The sequence below is a fragment of the Nothoprocta perdicaria genome, unplaced genomic scaffold, assembly GCF_003342845.1.
Source record: "Nothoprocta perdicaria isolate Ctin4 unplaced genomic scaffold, notPer1 scaffold_119, whole genome shotgun sequence".
Classification (NCBI taxonomy): domain Eukaryota; kingdom Metazoa; phylum Chordata; class Aves; order Tinamiformes; family Tinamidae; genus Nothoprocta; species Nothoprocta perdicaria.
Window position 1 is genome coordinate 421380 of NW_020454305.1, and position 18833 is coordinate 440212.

Here is an 18833-nt window from a genome sequence, read left to right on the forward strand (position 1 = left end):
ACTCAATGCCTAACAAGTCAGGAATCATTTTTGTTGGTTCTGGGGTACTACAGTAATAAATGTGTATTATAATACTGTTAGTAAGAAGTAAAATAGAAGTAAAATAGAAGTAAAATAGAAGATATTTCCTTTTCTCTTTCTTCTCTGATTTAGCACTGAATTTGGAGACCAGATAGTTTGCATTACAGGACCTAATAGCAGGGTTGAAGATGTTGATGTGAGAGTGCACTATGGAGACACAGCAAGTAACATACCAGGGAAATTTTCATACAGGGAGAATCCCACTGTCACCAGGTTCCTGCCAGTAAATAGCTTCAGCAGGTAATGAAATGTTTGTCATAACTTCATTTGTGATTGGATTAAAGTGTATGTAATAGGTTTTCTTCCATGTATAAATGTTTAAATTAATAGCTGTTTATTGATACACAAATTTAGATACATAGAGTCTGAACTTCTTCTAAATCACAGCTGGTATCGCTTACCCCAGACTTTAAACTCCTACCTCAAAGCTAAATCTTGAAATCAGGAAAAATAATGAGTTTCTTTTAAAGAAGATGTCTTAAAGGGAAAGATTTGAAGCATTTAAGTATGATGTCAAACCACATGATCTTCACATTCTCTCTAAAGGAGAGATCATCTTGTGCAAATATTATAAAGTGTCAGAAAGGTTTCTAATAGTTCTCCTCTTCAGCTTTTAGTAAGTAAGATGGAAATAGAAGAAGTAACTTATGGCTTCCCAGGAGAAAAAGTCTGTTTTTAGGAAATCTAGATCAGAATTCAACAGAGCTTTTAAAAGGTCCTACCCCAGCTCCTACTCAGATCATGTCCCAGCCCTTAGCTGCTCACTCAAACCACTGTTCTGTTCTATCAGAAAAAGCACCTATGGCTAATTGTGAGCCAGAGGAAGCTGTGTTACTGCTAGGTTTGTAGCAGGGTGGCAGATCACCTTGTTTAAAGCACAATTTAGCACGGCCATGATATTGAATGGAATTCCACAATGGATACAGGGACAAAGTCTCCTCACGCTGGTCTCTGCTGCCCCCTAATATTCCAGCCTCTCTGCCCAGTAGGAAGCAATTGGCATTTTCATATTTCGGAGTGTGAAAAAGAGATGAAGATGCTTCCTTTCTTTCAGTAAAAGAAAGTTGTAAGAATGGAACCTTAAAGTGAAAATTGGTTTTGATTTCTGTTGGAGAAATTGGTGCCTGCTTCTTTGAATATGGAGTGGTCACTTATATAGAAAAGGATTTGTTTCTTTTTGCCTCTTTCTTTTTTTGATAGACCGATGACGATTTACCCCAGGCTTCTTTCTTCTCTTGTTTTTCTCATTCTTTTCCTTTTTTTTTTCTTTCTCTTCTCTTTCTTTTTCTCCTTATTTTTCTCTTTTTTTCTTTTTTCCCTTTCCCTTTCCCTTTCTCTTCTTTGTCTCTGTTTCTGTTTCTTTTTATCTTCTCTTTTTTCCATTTTCCTTTTCTCTTTCTTCTTCTTTTCATTTTTCTTTTCCTCTTCTTTCATATTCTTTTTTTTTAAATAGTAATTTGCAGGTCCCTAGAGATTTATAGGAGATATATTTTCACAGTTGTCTGTATTTTTGGAAGGAGAGGGATTTCAAAATAAACAAAAAAGATCCAGGAAATGAAGCACATTGAAAGAGACATCAGTAACAAGTCCCAAATATTGACAAAAGGATTTGTAATTTTTTCATACTGCTATTCAAAAACTATTTTAAAATTCACATTGCTGCATTTAAATGATGGCTTTACTAGAAGGTCTTTGTGTGGGAGATGTAATTATCATGTAGATGTAATTATCATATAACTATTTGCAGTGGAATTAGTAGTAGTTCAGGATGAAGTAGTCTATAGATGTAGTATTTTGTCAATGACTTGATTTCTTTTTTAATTCCACCTTTCAGTGGAGGGAGAAATATTACAGTAACTGGAACTGGATTTGACATCATCCAGAAATTCTCACTGGTGGTCTATGCAGAGCATCCAGAAACAGGAAAACAAAATTCCAAAAGGGTAATTTTCTTTTTTCCTCCCCCCTGACCAAGGCATCACGATAGACACATGAAATACAGTTTGTTCAAAGAAAATGCATTTAAGTTTGCCCACTTGACTTCACTGGGCTTGGAGGGGAATAAGGTTTGAACAGACTTCTGACTCTATTTCTAACTACATGAAAGTACTACTCCTGCCATCTATATTTACATTTGCTAGTACCTTGTAACTTCCTGCTTAAAAATTGTTCAGCATGAATAAGGATAGAAGCTTTGAATAGTAAACTGAATATATTTCAGAATTTGGAAGTGTGGAATTTGTTTTCTCTCTCTATTTCTCCCCCCTTCAATGTTTAGAGCTTAGCTTGAAACAGGACTCAGATGCAGGCAGTCCTGAGTCGTTGGCTGTGCACAGTCAGAGCCTTTTATTTTCTCACACCTCAAAGAACAAAATCTTTCCCTTTTCTTTCCTGCAATATGCTCCAGGCATATTGCAGTTACAGCATGTGCACGATTATGAGTTGCAAAATATAAAACAAACCCTTTTTGCGTCTCATGTTAAGGAGAACTGACATTTCCAAAAGAGCTGAATTTCTCTGGTTTCTAATGAAGATCACTATTTAAAATAACAATTAGGAAGCTGGATGTGATCTTCCAGGAAGAACATGTTTTAAATTATGGACTATTTTAAAGGGTGATGCTGGAATTTCTTTTGATCATACGTTTAAAAAAATGATGCTTGTTAAATGGAACTGGTAACATATCTATTTTTTATATATATGTGCATGTCAGCCTTAATGTATGCCAAAGCCTGCTGGATTTGCCTCCATTAGCTCTGTATCCCTTTAAGAGTTATAAGAAGAAAAATTGCATACATTCATACTCCATAAACTGTGACTTACAATTCTTCTATATCCTACTTACCTTAAACCTCAGAATAATCTCAAAGTCTATTTAGCATTCTTCACAGTGTTTATCAACATTTCTTCCCACCCCTCCTTATATGTGCCTAGCATCTCCCAAACTTGTTAGCTTAATTCTGTGTGATGTACTGAGCATATTCTTGGTTAAGTCTAGCAACTCTTTTTTTAATCTTTTGTTTTACTCGCATTTACTTAATCATGATGTCAGAAATGTGAGGGAGAAGCTGTCAGATTACATTGTCTTTCTCAAAAATCAAAACTGAGGTGATAAGAAATTTTAAAGATTCCTGTTAGTGTTGGTGGCTGCAATTGGCATTACTGGATGACTGAAGAACTTTCTGGGATTTGTATTCTTTGAGAAAGGGTAGAGAAGGGTATTAACAAGGCTGTTAATATGAGATGTTGATTAACAACTGATAAATTTAATTCAGACGTTATACTAAGTACTTATATTGATTTCCGTGAGGTATTTCATACTGACAGTAGAAAAGCATTCACCTGAGATCCTTAATGGTACAGAAGACAGTCTTGATTAAAGCTACCATGTTAACTTCTTAATCTTAGAGCCATTTAATGATATCAGTGTGGACAAGAGCCAGAAAATTGGAAGGCAGATAAAAGCAGAGCTGTAGCCAAAGCTTTTGGGGGTGAAGCTGCAGGAGGACAATGAATCAATATTTTTACCCCATGAACAAATTGTTTTGTTTTCCTTTCAGGAAGTATCTCACGCTGCCTTTGTTGTTTTTGCTGTATGGAAATGACATAACTCGCGGTGGTTTTATTTCTACAATCTAAAGTTATCAACAGTTATGTATAAGAATCAATCAGGCTCTAAAATGTGCATATTCTTCATGTCTTATTTCTAACAGTTTGAGGGAAAACTTGTTACAAATCTCAGTGCAACCACCGTGGTTTTCTCTTCCCCACCAATATTGGAAGATCCAGAAAACTATAACATAACCACTATTATTCTAATGGATCATCATCAATTGGTTGTAAAAAATGAGAGCCACTCCTTTGCGTATGTTGCAGACCCAACCTTTGAGAACTTCACAGATGGCATCAAAAAACAAGTCAACAAACTTATTCATGCAAAGGTAAACTTGTGAAGAGATGACAGTTCCTACTTTGTTCTTAAAACTGGTACCGAATATTTTCCATGTCTGTCAAAACTTTAACCTACAACAAATAGCTATTTGGGACCAACCCCAAAACACTTGCTGGAGACCCTGGCCATGATAGATGAGGAGCGCTGCTAGGCCCCCTTTCCTCACCCTTCTCTTCTCTTTCTTTTGTATTTCTTCATTGTGTTTCCTCTGCTGCTGGGCCAGGAATTTGGAAATTACCACTCTCCACAATTCCCTCAAGGACTGGGCACTGGAATTGGTTTCTCTCCTTTCTTACACTAAGGAAAGGAGAAGAAAGGGCATAGGTTAACTACCTTCCCCTCTACTCTTCTCTGTGGCACTGTGTGACTCGTGTCTGCTCCAAATGATCCAAGCAGAAGTTTGTAACTCATGATTTCTTGTCCCCATGATTTTGTGATGATAACTTAGCCATATATGTTCCACCTAGGGCAGTAATCTGAACAAAGCCATGACAATAGATGAGGCCCAGGCTTTTGTGGGAGATGAGCCTTGCAACATAAAAACCCTGACCGAGAAGGACTTATATTGTGAGCCACCAGAAGTACAACCTCAACCCAAGAAAAGGCAGAAGAGAGATACTATCAACAACCTTCCCGAATTCAGTGTAAGTTACCTTTCCAAAATAATGCACTGTTTAAGTGACACTGCTACAGTAGCTTCTTCACTGAAATAATTTGTTCTTTAATGGTGTTACATTATTATGAAGAAATTTCTTGCACAGCTCATTCCTTCTGCAGACTCTGCCTGCTGTCTAGAAAACTTTACCCATAAAAAGCAGTCCCAAGCTGCTAATTGCCTTCTACCTTTGTTACATGGAAATGTATAATTGCAGCTAGACAGGCTGGGGATTTTTCTTCCTCTGTAGTACAGAGTAAAATTGTTTCTTGAAACATAGTGCTAGTCACTTAAATTATCTGTATAAAATATACAGAAATGGTTCCTTTGTTTGGCAGATGAAGCTAGAAATTCACTGGGTTGCAAGGATTAGTAAGAAATTGAAAGAAAATTGAGAAATGAACCTCTATCCATTTATGCTTTTTGAGACAAATATCTGTGCTTATCTGACCAGGTGAAGTTTGGCCTCCGAGAATGGATCCTCGGGAGGGTGGAATATGACACACGTGTCAGTGACATCCCGCTGAATCTTATTTTGCCGCTTGTCCTTATTCCTATGATAGCAATCATCATCATCTCCATCATCTGTTACAGGTAAGAAATTCCTTTAATTAGGAACTTTTGCTGTTCCGAAGCTTTGAAAGTGGTATCCAATTATTGTACCTCCCTCTCCAAAAGGAAAGTATCTCTCTAATTTTTATGTGCTGCAGAGTTAAGGAAAACAGAGAGTATGAGCAACAATTTATGCCTGTCTCTTACACCAAATTTGTTGATGTCAGTCAGCGCAATCTGTGCATTATACATCAGGACAACATTTCCCAGGGCACAATTGCAGGCCTAGTTGCACACATATGTTCTTGAAACTGCATCTGACGTTCTCTTTGTGAAGGAGCTCGCTGGCTCTGCATACATCTCGATAAGCTTGTAAGCTGCTCCAGTCAGTACCATAAATCCAAGCTGGATGGATTGCTCTAAGTGGTCGTTTTGGTCTTTCCAGCTGAGATAAGTGTTATCCACATGCAAATCTTAGGATTAATGGTGAAATTCACACTTCATAAAGGGACAGAACAATGTCTGTACTTCACTGCAAACCTACTCAGGCCAATTTTGAGGCTAGTAATACATAGGCCTTACACTGGCCCTCAGCATGGGATGTATTTCACTGTTATGATGTGTGTCAGTGTAGTAGCTGAAGAGACACTGAAGTGGGTACACAGCAGTGACCTTCTTTGGGACCTTCTCAACCTGCTCAGTCCAGTCCTGGCTATGCTCCCTGATGCTTCCTAGCAAGGTGGAGCCTGCTGCCAGCAATCTTTGTTCACTGCATACAAATAACATTTCTGTGCTAACATAAGATCACAACCATTCCTCTCCATTGCTTAGTGAGTTTTAAATCATTGACTCATCCGTGTTTTAATGCAATATTCCCCTAGTGGTGCCAGGTTGATTTACACTGTAAGGATCTTTGGTCAGCTGGGGGTCTTCTCCTCCTCCATTTGCTCTCTGCAGCTGGTGTTCTACAAGAAATCAAGAACAAGAAATTGTCTTCCCGTGATTCCTTTTGCTTCCCATTTAGAGCTGTTGCAAACAGTTTGCTTTTACAGTTTGTGACTTTTCTGAATCTTACCTCTGTTTCATAAAGACGCAAGAGCCAACAAGCAGAACGAGAGTATGAAAAAATCAAGTCCCAGCTGGAGGGCCTGGAGGAGAGTGTCAGAGATCGGTGCAAAAAGGAGTTCACAGGTAGGACTGGTGTTTACATTGCTTCAGGTCCTCCTGGGGAAGCAGGAGATGGGCTGGAGCAACTGTGCTGTCTTGCTGAGCTGTCTTCTGGGAATAATTAGTAGATCTAACTACTTTTGATTACAGACATCACCATACAGCAAATATTTTGCTGACTATTATGTATGAAAACCATAAATAAAATAAAAGAGGGAGGTGAAGGTTATTAGAGGAAATGGGCAATTTTAATCCAAAGGGAGTATAGGAGTTAGTCAGCAAATGAGAAGGAGAAACTGGTTGGAAAGGGGGTTATTTACAGCCACTGATACGAATGGCCATTGATACAGAGGAAAGAAGTTTCATAATAACTAACCGTGCACTTATTATTTAGCATAATGACAGTATGTGCCAGGCAAGTACATTAAAAACTGTTTTCAGAGCTGCAAAATGTATTTGCAGCAATCAGCATACAAAGGGGTAATTTGGCAAGCTTGCAGGAAAGAAATAGCATGTTGCCCTATTTATCAGGAAAACCTCAGGCTTGATTTGAGGAGCCAGCTAATTGTCCTGCGTAAACACAGAGGCTTCAGCCCAGGGAAGGCGGTGGGAGGCGTGAAGGCTCAGCACTTGCTTAAATTAGGCATCTGAGTTTGCAAATACTGACCTAAATGATTACCATGAGATGTCACCTCATTAACTGAGGTAAACTTGCTGTTGGGTCGTGTTAAATTAATCCCTATTAAAAAATGCACCTTTTATATTTAAATAGAATGGAATATTTCATATTGGCAGGAACTAAAAGTAGGACTGAGACAATGGGTTGAGGTCAGACTTTGAAAACACTTTTTAGAGCTCTGGGTTTCATAAGATTTCTGCCATGCTGAAAGCCTCTCAAAGTCTTGTTTTCCTGAAATTCCTGGAGGGAATGTTCATTTCTTACATCATCTCTCTTTTTCTGGAAAACGAACTCCTTCCCAGTTCTGGACAGAACCCAGAAACAAACCTCTGAATCAAAAGCTGGGCCTAAGAAAGCTTCATTTCCAGCTGCCTTCTGAAATGTGATAGGCTGAACCAAGGTTAACTGCCCTCTCTGAGCCTCCTCGTGCAAATTCTTCACACATGTTTCTGAAATGCAAAGGTGCCCTTCTCTTGCTGATACTCAGTGAGGAACTGCAAAATCCTGCAGCAGCTTCACTGCTGGTCACACTGAGGGTCTCCTCTCCGTATCTGCTTCACCCGGCACAGGGGTTGCAGGAAGCAGAATGCACATGCTGTCCAGTTCGTAAACTGCTTCCTTCTTGGCTAACAGTAAAAGGAAACCCCAAAATCAGAATGCCAGAACACCATGGATCCAGACTGTAATATTGTAATGCTAGGAGCATGAAATGCAGATAGCCTAAAATGCACAGAACCAATAATAGCAAAGGAGATGGAGATCAGGCAGGAAGTCCAAACACCACAGATCTGGAAACCGCGAAGTGCTTTCTCCCTTAGGTTTGCTGAATGCTATAAAATAAAGAGGTGAAAGAATAAACCACGTGAAGAATAGAAATTGCTGAGACAATAGCTCATTAGATTAATTAACATGATATTCGAGTCAATTAGTAGTACTGAGTAATTGGAAAGCCTTCAGCTAAAATAACAGCTCCGAGAGGTGATTCCCTGACTCTTGTCCCTTTCAAGAGCTTGAAAGCTTTTGGGTCCCACCAAAGGTTTTCATCAGTTTTGGGAACTGTTTAACCTCATTCCTTCCCGCTGAGCCCTCCCTTCCAATAACATGGCTGTGCTTTCTACTTTAACCTGTTCTTTGTGTTGTACTTCTTTTTCCTTGGGTCATTTTTTAAAAAGAAGTTCATGTTATTACATACAATCAGAGGGAACAGAATGTGCATAGAAGAAAAAAAAAATGAACTCCACCTCATCATCCATTGAGGTCCTGTAGGCACTGTACATTAGGAAAGAATTTGTGCTAAAAAAGGATATGCGAATATCAGCACAGGGCTAGCTGTGGTGACAGCTGACAGGCTATTTGGTAAAAATGGCAGGGGAAAATATGGGGTGCAAAGCAGTTGCTTCTCCAATGGGTTGTTTCTCCTACCCAAAGATACCGTGTTGCCTACAGAAGCTGTAATGTAAAAGAGAAGTGAACGCTTAACCTGTGTTGCATGTTCTAGATCTGATGATAGAGATGGAAGATCAGACCAATGATATAAATGAAGCTGGAATTCCGGTACTGGACTACAAAACGTACACAGACAGAGTCTTCTTCTTGCCCTCCAAAGACGGAGAGAAGGACGTGATGATAACTGGGAAGCTGGATATTCCGGAGGCAAGGCGGCAGACTGTGGAGCAGGCTTTGAACCAGTTCTCCAATCTGCTCAACAGCAAATCATTTCTCATTAATGTGAGTATTGAAGTAGACTCTCCTTGTCCCGTAGCTGTATGTCCCCATACGTGTTGAGTATTCTGTGATTCTGTGTGTCTGTGTGTGCAGACCATCCGGTAGGTTTGCCCAGCTGAAGCAAAAATGCCAGAAATTAGTGATTTTGCTGAGGTTCTGGTTGCACAGGGACTAATGCCAGATCTGTGGCATCGCTGCTGGAGCTTCCCTGGGGGGAAACACGGTCGTGTTTCCGTAGAATTACGCAGATCACATAGTGCAGGTTTAGTTAACGGTACAGCGGCTGTAGGGAAACAGGCATTACCTGCTCTAGCATAAAAACTGCAGTTACCCAGTTGCTTTGTCCTCAGTCTTTTAGGAAATTTAATCAGTGGACCGATGGATTCAGTTCAGGTCTGGTTATGTGTCATGGTCCCAGCAGTTACCTCCTGGAAGTCCTAAGCTGGATTTCTGTCTCACCAAGAGGGGCGCAGACTCCGCACCCGGGAACAAGTGGCCTATTCATCAGGATTGAGGAGTACTCAGCTGCTCTGAAAAGATTTCTAATTGCTCACTCTCAAAAACTGAGCTGATTGTCACATACCTATATATAGATTTAGGCTTCTAACTTTCCTTTTTAAATGAGGCTGCAGTGCTGAGCTAGTTAATGGTAGCATTACAGTTTATGGTAGAGTGCATTCCCAGGTGTACTTACTTAGATTAGTGTCTTCTGTAATTTGATGTGAAAGAATTGGGAACTTGGGGAAGAGGGGAGTTGATTTTGCTTTTTAAAAAATTGGCACAGAGCACCCTTTTTTCTTTTAATTAAAACATCCTTTTTATAATGCTTCAGCTGAAATATATGTATTGCTTGAGTTAATTCAGCAGGACTGAGGAAGTTTATTTTTAAGGAAATTACAGGTAACACTTATTTGTAAGTAAATTCTTCAAACTTCTGAAAAACTTTCCATGCTGTGCATAGGAGATTAAAATAATATTTCTCATCTCTCTAGTGCGGATGAGATTTGAGATATTCTCGAAACCTGTTCTCTGACACAGTTTTGTTTCCTTTGTTTCCTCTTTCAGTTTATTCACACGCTGGAAAACCAGAGGGAGTTCTCTGCTCGAGCTAAAGTTTATTTTGCATCTTTGCTCACTGTTGCTTTACATGGAAAGCTGGAATATTATACTGACATCATGAGGACACTGTTCCTAGAACTAATGGAGCAGTATGTTGTGGCCAAAAACCCAAAGCTGATGCTAAGAAGGTTTGAATTATTTCATCTTTTCCATATTTTGTTGTTTTTTCTGCAACTGTATTTCATTTGCAAAGTAGTCACCTTACAAATAGTCTGTGTTATAATATCAACTATCTGTCAAAGTCAGAAATACCTTGTGCCTTAGTGTATTAGAAAAACAAGATCACCAAAAAGAGCTGTGGAAGGAAAAACTGTTGGCAGCAGAATACCCAGATGATGCTTGCTGTAGTGCCACCTCTGTGTCAGTATTATTGAATCATCTCCCTTACTTAAAATACAATACTGAACATTTGATTTATTTGTTCAAATCTGATTTTATTCCAATTTATCTAGCATTTATACCCCATGTCATCTCCATACTGAGCATATATAATCAACCCTCACTGTGTAGTCAGTGAGAGCTTGCCCTAATGTTTTTTTAATATTCTGTTATCCCAAAAGCATTGAAAAAAGGGTCCTGATCTGCACACAGGGTTGTACTTTGGTAATCTGTTGGTTTTTGCCCCCAGTAACTGCTCGAGTGGGCTCATCTTTTATCTCCTGCTCTTACAGTAGAGTCACAGTTTCAGATTTTGCATACAGCATTGTGCTTTTCAGTAATGAGCTGAAGGTACCCGGGAATGATGAGCAATACAAAGCACTTATCCTAAAGCAAGTGCATGCTCTCAAAACTCTGTAGGGAAATCACTGCATTAGGAGAGTGCATGTGGTTAAGCATGTAGCAATAATACATTTCCAGCAATATTTTTCTTTAAAACTTCATCATTAAATATTCTTAACATACTTGGGACTGTGTTTTCTAGATCTGAAACTGTTGTCGAGAGGATGTTGTCTAACTGGATGTCTATTTGTTTGTATCAGTACCTCAAGGTAAGAGTTGAAGTCTGTTGCCTATGTGGGTTGTTTTTGTGGCTCTTTTTAGTAATACTTAAACATGCTACATTGAGTAAATATTTTGTTTCTGCTTTATTTTCCTTAAACAGGACAATGCTGGGGAGCCCCTTTATAAATTGTTCAAGGCCATCAAACACCAGGTAGAAAAAGGCCCAGTAGATGCTGTACTGAAGAAAGCCAAGTATACGCTGAATGACACCGGCCTCCTGGGAGATGATGTAGAGTATACACAGCTGGTAAGCAGAGCGTGATCCATATATTATAAAATCATTTCTTCCGTAACACTAAAATCTACAGTGTTAGGTCCCTACATTCCTTTGGACCATTGCGATCTGTATAGAAGTCCTGATAATGGGAAGTGCTGAACATAGTCTGACCCAAAGTAATTCTCCAGACAGGAAAATGTTGCCTCTTTAATACTTCCCATTTGCCACTTGAAAATTCCCCTTATTCTAATAACTAAGATCTTTCTTCCCATTTCCAAACCAAATTCATTCATAATTGATTTTTGCTGCATTTTAGCACTGACATTATCCTGGGACTTCAGATTGTGTTTCCCTCTTGTGGTTTCTGCTTGTCAGAATGCCACATGTCATTTTGGAGATGCTTTCACTAGCATATCAGGATGAGCTCCCCTGGAGTTCTGTAGGCTCTGCGATCTCCACATCACCTTTTGAGCCTCTCTGTGGCTCTTACATGTGAGCTGACATCTCCTGAACATAGAAAAACCAAGGGATGTGATCTAAGGAGCCTGAATTCCCTACATTGGCCAGTTACCTCTCTAGACAGGTCTGGAGACGCATGGAAGACACCTCAGTTGGGACGAGATGATAACCCCTGCCCAGGGAGTTTGCTCTGAGCTCCACCACCCCCTGAACTCCACATCCATGGCCCAGTTCTCTGCTATTACGAATTCAGCTTTGGCTTAATTCTGTTCAGCATCATGAATTTACACCAGTTTTCCAAGGAAGCTTCAGTTCAGAACATACACTGCATTTCCAGAAATGAATACAACCCACTTTTTAGCTGCTTAGGAAGGAATGTATAAGCATAAATTCTATTTTTGCTCTTTTTAGCAGCCTTGCTACATTTTCTTCAGGATATAGTGTAATAAATATGCAAGATGCACAGGCTGTCCTTGAAAGATCAACATAGGATTTTTTTCTTATTGACTTTAAACAGATTCTGATGTGGTTCCTCTTTTATTGACATGTTAGCAGCTATTTGTGGTTGCTTCCAACAGAGAAAGATACTCTGCAGTGTGCAGAGACAAACTTAATAAAAAGCATTATTAAATCCTGGTAAAATCACCATTTTGTTTATCCTGAAAAGATCTTGATGGAAGGTCTAAGGTGAGGAGGTTGCTGTAGGACTTCAGCTCACAGTATCACTAGGATATGGCCTGGACTGCCTGGAGGAAAAGCACGTGCTGGACAGGAAAATGTATTTTAGCCTGGTTGATATTTTGATGATTAGTAGAGTCTTCCTCTTCACACCTGAGCTGAAAGTACTGCCCATAATATTGCTCTCATTGGTAACCCTGTTAATATTTTCTCTCGTGCATAGTGAACAAAATTTATTTGCATCCTACACACGTGGGGCTTAATGTCAGTAATTCTTTATTCAGGCTGTTTCTTTCCACAAAAAAAAAAAAAAAACCATGATGCCTGCAATTAAGCTAGATGAATGCAATAGGAAATCAGAAGATTTGTGTATGCAATCAGATGTGGACTGAACAAGCTTCCTACTTAGATGTTAAACATTGTAAACATACTTGGGCCAGATTTACTTATTTGACATAAAACAGGCTTCTGTGTGTGTGTGTTAGATGATGATGATGATGATGATGATGATGATAATGATGATGAGGTGAGTGTATGATGAAAGATTATCAAGTGGGTTAGTGTCGTTTTTAATTATTGGGGTCTTTAATGTGATAATGACAACGTTATGGTAACTGTGATGCTGTATGAGTTTAGTAAAGGGGGAGCATTTATGGCACTGAGGTAGGTTAATACGTGTGTTAATTATTTCTTCGTCTGCCTGAAACTGAGACGTGGTAAGAAAGTGCAGTGCGGAGTAGTTATCTGCTCTTTAATTGTTCCTATTCAAAGGATGAGTCTGTTTTGCATCACTGGTTACCCTGACATGCTGCATACTGAACCAGCAGCAAAATCATGTCTCATTACCATAAAGCTAATAGGAAAAGGAAGGTGAAAACTCATGATTAGTTAGAGAGTTCTGTCAAGGGACAGTGCAATCATGTTTAATTTGGCTGCCATATGGCAGCGTTTCTTAACTGTTTAAAAATACCAACGAGGCAAGCTTATTTCTGGTAGATTTAGGGACTGTGACTGACAAGGCCATATCTGACTGGTGACGTGCTCTGCACTGGGCAATCATGGGGCAAATGTGACATCCTCCTCCAAAAGAAACCTGATGAGCAAAAGATGCAGGAAACCCCAGAGCTGATTTATCGTATTAGCTAGTGAAAGAAAGCTGTTGTGTTAACATCTCTCATCGGGGGGTTCTTCCAGGATGATTCATTTACCTGGCCATCATCTTCTCATTTGCTTTTTCCTGTTTCAAAATTGTCACTTGTATAATGGAACTGCTTTAATAAAATCACTGTAGATTTAGCAAATTACAGGCTTTCAAGAGATTCTCTTTAACATAAATAAAACATGTCAATACTAGCAGAAAACAGTAAGTTTTAGAACTAGAATATACTATTTACATAGTATATTCTATGTGCTTTCTGAAGCTCTTAGAGTAATTGTGATTACACTAAAATGTATATTAAATCTTTGAAAACCAAAGATGCCGTGCATGGCTTTTATATATATTTATATGTAGGTATGTACACATGTGGGGTTTTTTTTGTTTTATATATATATATGAGTGTAAAAAATGAATAGCTCATCACAGGAGAACAAGGGATAAGAATTGAACAGGTCACTGCATGTCAGTTGTGCCATGTTAAATGACCACATGTACAATCACCAGTCTGCTCTACTTGTGAAATAAAACCATAAAGATTTGTGTATGCAGCCATGCCATACCAGTAAAATGATGAAGATGTATAGCATAAAGGAATATGCAAGCCCATAGCTACACTATGTTAGGAGTTGAGTGAAAAGTGCAGCACTGATGCTGATGGGTAACTCATTACATTAGGGCACTGATTGCTTCTGCTTGTCTGTGTCTCAGGTTATCAGGATATATAAGATGTGATTTGTCAGTGGTCCAGCTGCTTTGTTCTTGTGCCTTCCTCTGTTCAAAAAAGCTTAAAGTAAAAAATGAATATTTTTCCCTTATATAGCATATTAGGCACAAACGAATCTATTCTACATCATTTCTGTCTTGTCGTAATGGAAGAAATGAACTAAAATGTATCTTAATACCTGTGCATGTTCTTTCCTCTGCAGACAGTAAATGTGTATGTGCAGGATGGAGGAATTGACTCTGTACCTGTGAAAGTGCTGAACTGTGATACTATATCTCAAGTAAAGGAAAAGATAATAGACCAAGTCTATCGAAGTCAGTCATGTTCACAGTGGCCAAAGGCAGACAGTGTAGTTCTTGGTAAGTAGCTGCTTGCGCTACTGTACTGAGCAGGTGAAATGTGTTTTATGGTTTTCTTTCATAAAAATTTTCCCTAAAAGCAAATTATTGTAAGAAAAGTCCATTTTAAATGCCGAATTCCTGTTCAGCTAAGTGCAGAAGTATTGCACTTTGCAACATTCTTGATATGCATTAAAAAGGGATATTTTCTTACAGAGTTCTTTCTCATGATTCTGAAAGTTTTGTCTACTGTCATTAGTGTGCAGTGGGCATATTAATGACTGACATATATTCCTGGCTGACAGAGTGAGTATCTCAAGTCCTAATTAATGAGATAATGATGGCATGGACAATTAATTGATGGTGAAATAGTGATGCAATTTTAGAAATTGATACTGATTTTGATACTTGCTCATGATGGCTATTGAAAAAAAAGCCCAAAGAAGCTGCAATTTCAGGAGATGATGAGCTACTCAGACTCTAAAAATTATTTTCTTGAAGAGTTTCAAAATTGCTGTTCTGTTCTGAAAATGTTGATGTGAATGTTAAAAGATTATCCGTCTCATACTGAGAGTTCTAATTGGGTAGTTTTGATGATATTTTCGTTGCTGCCTTAGTCTGAAAGTAGACGATGCAATTCTTGCTTTTCAGAAAACCATAGTAAGTTAACTAAAAATGCCTGTTCTATTCCATAGAAAGTCAGGTCTACTCCTCTGTTCTGGACTTATAGCAGTTTTTATTATATTATGGTTTTTTTTAAGAGAATTTAACTTTCTGTGGAAAATAATCAGAAAGCGTGTTCATGGTTTGGAAAAGTGTAAACTTTCGCAAACCGTGCAAATACCTGTAATAAAGGCCAAACTAGAAAGCGTGGCAGATTGTGGCACGTCCCAAATGACTTTTTTTTAATGTTCCACAGTGCATGAATGGTTCTTTAAATTGAAGCATGTTCTTGGAGTAGTTATTTTTGCACATGGTTAAAAAAATGCTTTTTCTCCTTTTAATTACTCCGCAGAGTGGCGACCAGGTTCTACGGCCCAGATCCTCTCAGACTTGGATTTAACATCACAAAAAGATGGCAGATGGAAACGTATCAACACACTAATGCATTATAATGTAAGGAGGTGTTTCAGAACAGTTGTTTGCATCTGTTAACTGTTCTCTAGTAATAAAGAAAATCTTAATTTGTTTGTAGAGAAGCTTCTCCTGTGCTACAAAAGGAATCCCAGAAAATCAGCTCTGGGGCTAGGCACACTAAAAATATGCGAGTGTGAAAGGCTGGGTCTAGACTTATTGCCTGAACTTCTCATCAAAAGCCTGTTACCTGAATGCCAGTGCTGAGATTCCTCAGCATTGCTGAGTCCAAATAGCGAATCGTTTGGTAAAAGCTCTCTGTGCTTTTGCCCGGTCTCGTATTCCTCCTTTCTTTTCTCTCTATCACTTCCTACCCCTGAGATTTATCTTTGTCACTGCTATGCTGATAAATAGATTTTGAGTCGATCTGGTTTGTTCAACAACACAATCAGGAGAGCAGATGTTGATATTTTGTACTGTCTGTTTTAGGTTTCGTATGCTCCCTACCAAACACTGGCAGTCCACTTATCTTTCCTTTTTATGTTATTTATCCCTTTCATGGGATAAATGTTCAGTTTAGGAAAGTAAGATGTCACTCCCTGAGCAAACAGGTCTCATCATAAAATCCATTGTACAAAAGGCCCACACACAGGCTTAATGAACCACTGAAGTTTTGCATATGTTTCCAGTATTTTCAGTTATCTCAGAGGAGATTTAGACTGTTATAAATGAAGGAGGAGGAAGTTTGTTCTGAATTACAGGCACAGTCGCTCAAGAATCCTTTGAAGGGCAAAATTTATTGGAAGTCCCGATTCCCCTCAAAAGATTACAGGAACTGAAGCTAGATGTTAACAGTGAGGTTCAGTCAAATTACCTTATTTGGGATAACAGCCTCATGTTTGTATTTTCAAAGGTCCGAGATGGTGCCACGCTGATCTTGTCCAAAATGGGAATTTCCCAGCAGCCAGAGGATAATCAGCAGGATGTACCGGGAGAACGTATGTATCGTGGGGCATCCCTACCTTCCAAAAGGACTAGAAGTCAAAACCCACACTGTGGTGGGGATACTCTAGTCTTGATCTTGTTTATCAAGAGTCTTAATGGAGCTAGATATTCCCCAGCAAAGAATATAATGCTTACTTGTTTTGTGTTACCTACTGTACCCTAGTTTCTTCCTCCCAGTTATAAAGCCTGAAATAATAGGTCTTTCACCATGATCGCTATGAGTCAATATCCCAGCTTAATAGCAATCGCTCTTAGTGAACATTTCCTGGCATTTTGTCTCTTAATCCCATTACATCCACTTACACCCTGTCAGCTCTTTCCATTGCACACCAACTGTGCCATTTCCCTTCATCCTTGTCCCCTACAAGCTTCAGATTCTTGTGGGCTGCCCAAACAGTCTCTGTGTTCCATCTCATTGCTCAGAAAGCAGCCTTCATCTTTCCTGAGCTTTACCTGTTTCTCTCTTTCCTTCTGCCCTGTCTTAGCCTCCTCTCAAATTATTTCCATTTCCTTTAAACTGGGAATTTAAAGCAGAGTTCTAGATGAACCCGTGCTAGAGGCCTGCTTCCACACTGCATTATGGTGGCAACCTGATGTAGGGCAGTACATTTTTTATTGCATTTCTTGTATCTACACGACTTTGCATGCTCATCTCTCTCTGTTTCTATTTGCCTTCCCTCTGAATGAATGGCAAATGCTTTTTTCTCAGCTGCATTAGCTTGATTTTCCAAGCTTGGTACACTGGTTTTGTTCATTCCATTCACATAATTTCTTTAGATTCAGTGTTTTCCCCAATGCCTTTGTCAGCATCAGGAATTTCATTAGAATATTTGCTTTTTTTCATATTACTAGTGCAGCTGTTACATAAAGTTAATTCCAATACTCCTGCCTACTGCAACATGATAGACTTCTCAACTCAGAATAAGGCTGGTTAGCTTGTGAACAGTCTTGTAAAGCTGTTAATTCCACATATCACTATTCTGTCCAGACCAACTTCTAAATCTCAAAGCCATTTGAGATGCAATATCCATTCCAGCCTACAATGCAGTCATATTTTCATAGAAAATTCACCTGTAAATTTATATTCTTTGTCATATACTTTTCCTTCAGATTTTAGATGTTCAGCTTCTCTTTTCCATCCTTGATTATTTTACTTGAAATAGAACTTAGATATATGGGATGATAGTTGTTAAGATTATTCTTCCCTTCTTGGAGTCATTTGATACTCTTCTCTGTCTTGTGTTGATTGCAAAAGCCTTTGCTCCGCCTAATAGTTTAATTTTTTTAAACAGATTTACTGATCTTAGATTTAATAAGGTTTCAAGGGCTGGACAGTCAAACAGATTGGAAATAATAAAACAGAAATGTGCATTTTTCAGGGATAAGGCTGTCAGCTGATAGCTCTGATATATATTGTTTTTTAACCAAAATTTGCAGATTTCTACTGCAGTAGTGTTGAGAGTTGGCCAGGAAATCAGTCCAGGCAGCTTTACTTGCAGTTCACTTCTTGCCCTCTGCTCCTGCATGTTTTTTGTTGAGATTTTTTTCCAGGGCCTTTGGAGGTTTCTTATGGTCTCAGCTGCAGTTTTGCTGTCCTCTTCTCACCTCTTTGCTGGAGCCACCTACCATACTAAGAAAAACAGAGGCTACTCCTCTGTCCTGGCAGTTGCCAATCCAGCATTTTAACCTAAAAAGCCATTCTGTGTACTAGAGAGGGCAGTGAAGGGCAGCAAGGCAAAGCTGATTTCTGGTCCCTGTTTGACTGAGTTGCACTGATTGCTGAGATGACTGGAGAGGAGGGGGGATCATCTCCCTCCCAGGAGCTGGAGCAGGTTGACACATGGAGCCAGTTGTTCTTTGGCTGTTTTCTTTTAACACAGGCAGATATTAAGTGTCCAGTTTGGGCTCCCCAATCATCCAGTCTTCCCTGCTTTGCTCTCTGTAGACAGCTAGACCATGTGAGGTTTGGGTTGTTTTTTTATTAACCTCTATGACTGTATCTTTGATGCCAGATCGTTGTGAAGAACCTTACTTAATATACCTGGTCTGCACTCCAAGAGGAACTCCTAAGTTATACATATGACATACTAAATTGTGAAGGAAAAACAGACCTCTGGGGCCAGTGCTCACAAGTGATCATGAGTACTCTGATACATGAGAGAAAAAAAAAAAATGTAGAGATAGTTGAGATCCCAAAGCATGAAGAGAAGATGACTTCCAGCTCGTTTTTTCTCCTTACCCTCTCTT

At 39.0% G+C, this 18833-nt stretch overlaps 1 protein-coding gene across 1 annotated transcript in view; it reads left to right on the plus strand.

Annotated features, from left to right (window-relative positions):
* Positions 1 to 18833, plus strand: part of PLXNB2 (plexin B2) — a 111343-nt gene that overhangs the window by 78051 nt on the left and 14459 nt on the right. Inside the window, exons 17-29 of the mRNA XM_026053801.1 lie at positions 154 to 321; positions 1916 to 2024; positions 3795 to 4022; positions 4501 to 4677; positions 5143 to 5282; positions 6331 to 6431; positions 8585 to 8814; positions 9877 to 10058; positions 10853 to 10919; positions 11033 to 11179; positions 14372 to 14528; positions 15523 to 15623; positions 16495 to 16579. Coding sequence (XP_025909586.1) covers positions 154 to 321; positions 1916 to 2024; positions 3795 to 4022; positions 4501 to 4677; positions 5143 to 5282; positions 6331 to 6431; positions 8585 to 8814; positions 9877 to 10058; positions 10853 to 10919; positions 11033 to 11179; positions 14372 to 14528; positions 15523 to 15623; positions 16495 to 16579 — 1892 coding nt within the window. The remainder of the gene's footprint in view (positions 1 to 153; positions 322 to 1915; positions 2025 to 3794; positions 4023 to 4500; positions 4678 to 5142; positions 5283 to 6330; positions 6432 to 8584; positions 8815 to 9876; positions 10059 to 10852; positions 10920 to 11032; positions 11180 to 14371; positions 14529 to 15522; positions 15624 to 16494; positions 16580 to 18833) is intronic.